This window comes from Phaethon lepturus, unplaced genomic scaffold (genome assembly GCF_000687285.1).
Source record: "Phaethon lepturus isolate BGI_N335 unplaced genomic scaffold, ASM68728v1 scaffold9429, whole genome shotgun sequence".
Lineage (NCBI taxonomy): Eukaryota > Metazoa > Chordata > Aves > Phaethontiformes > Phaethontidae > Phaethon > Phaethon lepturus.
In genome coordinates, this window is record NW_010565516.1 from 13,584 (window position 1) to 19,077 (window position 5,494).

The following is a 5,494-nucleotide window of genomic DNA, read 5'->3' on the forward strand; positions in this document are numbered from 1 at the left end:
TCCCAGGAATAGGACAGTGCAGCTGATTCTGCACTAGGACATGGGACTTGACCAGATCAGTGGTTCCCGGGAGTGAAAGCCTGAATCACGGTGTTAAGGCATAGAGATCAGGCTAATAAGGTTTACTGGACAAATGCTGAATAATGCTTCTCATCTCCCCTATCTATGGAGAAGTCTTTTCTTCTCCACAAAGCCTCATGATTGAATTCTTAGAAGATAGCACTGGATTTGCACTCCAATAGACAGAGGGGTGGATGAATAGTGGATTTAAACCATCATTAGATCCTGCCTGTCTTGGGCTGCTCAAGTGCCCCATCACAGCTTAGCCCTGGAGGCCTGTCTAAACTACTTCAGTCGTTTGGCACTGCAGCAGACATCAGCCATGGCCGTGCCCTAGGACAGACCAGCCACTCTCACAGCCTGACCCCAGGCAGCCTTCCCTGTCCCCATCAGAAGCTCTTACCTTCACAGCATCTGCTGCAGGGAACCCCCCCCCAAATATAGCTGAGGCTTTCTGAGACAGCACATTTAAACCCTTGCAGACAGTGACCGTAGCAAAGGCTGATGTTCTCACCCTAGATATTAGGGTGAAGAGCAGGAGAATTCATTCACTTCAGTTCCCATGGGCAGGCTCCAGACCTGCAAATAGTTCCTCCAGAGACTCCGATCCAACCCACTGCAAGTGAACAAGTGCTATGTCTAAAATCACAGTTTGCAATTTTAAGGTCATGTATTCTGAATACATATTCTGTGGTCCTCTTTTCACCTAACACATTCCCATTTGTATATCTGAGTCCAGAACGTTGCATTTGGGAATTACTAAAGCCCTATACCATGCTGTTCAGGAATACCTTAAACAGCTAACACTGTTGTACCACTCCTCTATTCCACCACTGCTACACGAAACTGTACAATTCTTTATAACATCTGATGATTATGCATCCATTTATCTATCTATATGGGAGGAGATTAAGTTCAAAGAAAAATAAAAGATGGCACAGAAAGACAGAGCACTGCACACAGATGATATACTGTTAAACTTTCTGCCCACAAGGTAAAGAAAAAATGGAAGAGAAACAGGAGAAACAAAATGTTGAGTCTTCAAAAAAATCCAATCACCAAATGAATAAGGGGAAATTATTGTTTCTTTTTCTGTCCATTTTCCCATCCCTCCCTTCCTCCTCCCCTCCCTCTCCCACCAGAAAAAGAAATCTAGAAACTAACTGCAGCAGAATCTTTTCTTCTTTTAAGCTATTAAATCATCATTTTTCCTCAAGAAACATGGATGATTTAACTGACAGTTTATTTTAAAAATAGATCAAGCCTTCAGTTGTCATGCAAGTGCTGTATTTTATCCCTAATGGAAATAATTAAACTTACTTAAATGCATGAAGAAGCAAAGAGGAAATAAAACAGCCATCCATCTAATTCAAAGGTCTACCCAGTGTCTTGACCAGAAAATATGAGATTTTACACAGTGGTGCTATAAAAGCTGAAAAACAAATATTCCATTCACCGTTGTCCTTGATCATTAACAAAGGGACAGGCTTTAGGATTTATGATAGTAGCAGGTACTGCAGTGACAGTCTGTATGGTTCTCTATCTTCACATTGTCCTTAAGGGTAATCTTAAAAAAAAGAAAACACACACATATAACAAATAATTAGGATTAGATACACAGTAAAAACAGCATTCTCAAGTAAAAGATGTCTGAAGCCTTTTTCTTAACCACAACGTACACATGCTCTTTGGGGTACGTGTGCTAGAATGGCCTCTGAACGCCAACCTGTGAAGCTGCATCATCAGTGTCTTTCAGAGCCATAAAGAGAAGGTTTTCAATAGTGACATGCATAGTGACATAGTTTGGTGTCCTTAATTTGGCACTTCTTAAAGTGTCTAATTTTCAAAAAGTGTCAAGTAACCAGTCTATGAAAAATCAGGAAGTGTCCTTAAAATATTTCTCATGGGAATTATAAAAACAGAGACCACAAACATGATGGGTCATCTTTGTTTTTAATCTCAACCAAATTCTAGTTGCTGCCTCAGGGAAAGTATAATGGTGGTCCAGAAAAAAATCTGTGCCTACTCAGATAAAGAGCCAGGATGGGTTCAGCTGTAGGTTGGTAGGGCACAAGCATTACTGCATCTTTTCTAGTTTTCTAACTTAATTTTTGTTAACAGTTGTGAAGGGTTTTCTGTATGTTTACTACACTAGCTATAAGTAGTCAGGTACCTGAGCTCTCATCACAGCTGGCGGTGACCCAGCACTCTGTTCAGCTGCACACCCAGAGCTGTCGATTGCCATTTGAGATGTCAGAGGGAATCTCACCAAGCCTCCAGCTGCTACTCCAGAAGGTCTTTTATGTGTCCTGTGTCTGCCAGCCATATGCAGATGTCTTTGAGTACCCAAGAGTATCTCAAATGGCAACAAATCTGTGAGTGGGTAACTGAACTGAGCCTCTAGTCAACACACTCAATCAGATCACCACAGGATAGACACCTTAGCTTGTTTCAACTAGCTCACCATTTCTTACATCAAATTTAAGGTTTCTTCACCTGGAGCTGAATCACTCTCAAAACAATTAGCTTTAGCAGACTCTCTCTTTAAGAGAACCTTCTAGATGAGAGTGTTAAATGCTCAAAGTAGTTGCATACATTTACAGTTCCCTCTTGGTTATACTATTAAAAGTAAACACAACCTCAATTAATCTAATGAGCACAGATGGTTTTGGTCCCTCATTCCCATATACGTAATTGATAGCATTGACCAGCCACCTTCCCAGAGAACTCCTGCCTATGCAAGAAAGATGCACAGAAAATGACTAATTAAAATCAAATACACACTGCATAGCATTTAAGGGAAGGGTGCACATCCAGGAGAGTTAAAAACAAGGGAACAAGTCCACCACCAGAACTTGAGGTATCATGAGTCAAAGTAGTTTCACTGAAGTCAGTGACACTGCATCAATTTCTGCATCCCAACTGAATATCAGACTCCATACTGGTTGACATTTTAATTTCTGCTTTAGAAAAAAGAAAGAACCCAAGTGCAAAGGATATAAATGCCAAGGATGTTTCCCTCAAATAGCTCTCCAATGTCCTCCAGCAAAAACATATCCTTTTATATTCACTGGTTCAGCTAAATATTGCATCCTAACACAAGCTTAAACGGGTTGCATTCACACCCTCACCTTGGTAAAAGCCTTTGCTACACAGCATGTTGCTTCTGATGTAATGTTCTTTGGAACAAGCATGGTCTTCTTGGACCTCATTGGAGTGGGATAGGCCCGGGAGAAACAGCACCCAGTGCACTGGTAAATGGGCGCTCCTGGCTTGGAAAAGAATCTGTTCTCCCCTAGCTTGCATTCTGGACAACCTGCCATGAAAATATAAGGAAGAGACTTTTACTTCATCTCCAGATGTATTTTTATTTTCAAAAAAGAAAGGGAAAGGGCAGTAAGAGGAAACACTGTCTGCTTTCTCCTCCTTCACATCTGCAGAACAGAAAAGCACGGACACCAAATCTCCCCTCTTTAGGGTCCTTCAACTCTGCAACATGCACCGGCTGTAAAACTAGTGTGCGGCTTTCTAGGTAAGGCACAAGCATTATTGTATCTTTTCTGGTTTTCTAACTTAATTTTTGTTCACAGTTGTGGAGGGTTTTCTGTATGACTACTACACTAGCTGTCCCTAGAAAACTTCCTACTAGCTACAGATAGTTAAATAGCACCAGCAGGATTTGTAGTGCTTCTTAGACATTGCCTGTTTTCAGGCAAGACTGTTATCAAGAGTTTTAAAAACACCCAGTGACTCCAAGGTTTCTACAGCTCGCATTTTTCTATATTAAGTTCAAGGCTGAATTAAAAAAAAAAAATCCAACCTCCAAAAGGCCCCTAAAATCTTCCTAATATACCTCTTTCACTGAATGCTACACCATCAACATCCCATATTCTGGAATCTACAGAAGGAAAGTATTCTGCATATAATGAGAAGATGTGGTTCTGCTGTTCCAGATGCTACGTTGCCATTTAGATCTCAAGAGTGCAAGAAACCAAAATGTTTCTATTTGATAATGTTTCAAGGATTAAGATCACCCATGTCAACATGAGGACATGGTCATCTGGGAGACTCTCGACCTGGAGAAATCAAGTTTAGAGAATAAATTGGAAGTATACTCACAGCAAAATTATCTTGATTTATTATACCTTCATATCTGAGTGTCAATAAATGCAACTGGACGATAAGATTTATGAACACATTTATAACACATGTGAAAGTTTAATTAATACTCTTTAAGAACAATTGCCCTATTTCTGAATGCTGAAAGCAGCTTACCCTGCATGAGAAACTCTCCATCTGGGAAAGCATGAAGAAGATGCAGAAATACAGACAAAATGGTCAAAGTGACAGCTGCATACTTCCTGTAGCAATCCATGATCTGTCTGGAAATACAAATACACACATTTTTAAAGGGCTGTTTCACACTGGGTACAGTACCAGTATCTAGGCTGCACACTGATACAGCATTCAGTTCAAGTAACAGAGACAATTTAGAACAAGGATCAGAAACTGAAAACGCAGAGTACTGATGTGCATTTTATAGGCTGAGAAAATTGACTTCACAATAACAAAAACGTGCCTTTCTTTCTGGCCTTAACAATTTTTTTTCTGAATATCAACATAAGCCACAGCACAGAAACTTGAAAAGTGGTAACTGTCTAATATTTATGGTAGACTGGATAAAGCCAGCAAATGATTATGGAAAAGACAAAAGAATCTGCAGAATCTGGGACATGGAAAGACTAATTTCAGGGAAAATAATTTCACATCAGGACATCATTCCCTGAACCAAGAGTCAGATTATTTTTCCACACACTGAAATGGCCTCAAGTTGTACCAGGGGAGGTTTAGATTGGATATTAGGAAAAAATTCTTCACTGAAAGGGTCGTCAAGCGTTGGAACAGGCTGCCAGGGAAGTGGTCACCATCACTGGAGGTATATAAAAGACGCGCTTAGGGACATGGTTTAGTGGTGGACTTGGCAGCGTTAAGTTTACGGTTGGACTCAATGATCTTAAAGGTTTTTTCCAACCTAAATGATTCTGTGATTCTATGACTTCTTTAGCGCCAAACTCCCCATAAACAGATTTTCACAGTCCTGTCCCTTGGTGGAAGAAAGCTCTTCCGGTCTATGTAATGAGAGAGGCCCTCCAGAGCGCCCGAGGAGATATGGTGCCAAGAGAGAGCTCAGAAGGGCTTGAAACAGCCCCAGGACCACCTGCATTGTGCAGGGTCAGGGCAGTCCCAGGGAGTTCAGCATCGTTGCAGCCTTCAGGACTGAGATTTGTTTTAGGCTTCGTTTTACTGATGCAGCAACTTGGCTTTTGGGTTCAGTAGAAACAAACCCTAGTCGGCTCAAACTTTTAAAAATCTTTTCAATAGATTAATTTTGTGCAGCAAGGCTTCATGTGGCACTGCACATCTGTCCTTCTAC

At 40.8% G+C, this 5,494-nt stretch overlaps 1 protein-coding gene across 1 annotated transcript; it reads right to left on the reverse strand.

The window, feature by feature from the left end:
* Positions 1-1,220: 1,220 nt before the first annotated feature.
* CGA (glycoprotein hormones, alpha polypeptide) lies at positions 1,221-4,438 on the reverse strand. The gene is made up of 3 exons (XM_010295207.1): positions 4,336-4,438; positions 3,192-3,376; positions 1,221-1,627 (listed from the first exon to the last, which is right to left on the reverse strand). Exons 1-3 carry the CDS (start codon positions 4,433-4,435, stop codon positions 1,550-1,552), a joined length of 363 nt encoding a protein of 120 aa, XP_010293509.1. The 5' UTR covers positions 4,436-4,438; the 3' UTR covers positions 1,221-1,549.
* Between the last annotated feature and the right edge of the window lie 1,056 nt (positions 4,439-5,494).

Coding starts and splice junctions, on each gene's coding strand:
- CGA (XM_010295207.1), bottom strand. CDS start 4,435: ATGGATTGCTACAGGAAGTATGCAGCTGTCACTTTGACCATTTTGTCT. Junction 3,377..4,335: donor TGGAGAGTTTCTCATGCAGG/GTAAGCTGCTTT, acceptor TTTTCATGGCAG/GTTGTCCAGAATGCAAGCTA. Junction 1,628..3,191: donor TAGCAAAGGCTTTTACCAAG/GTGAGGGTGTGA, acceptor CTTTTTTTTAAG/ATTACCCTTAAGGACAATGT.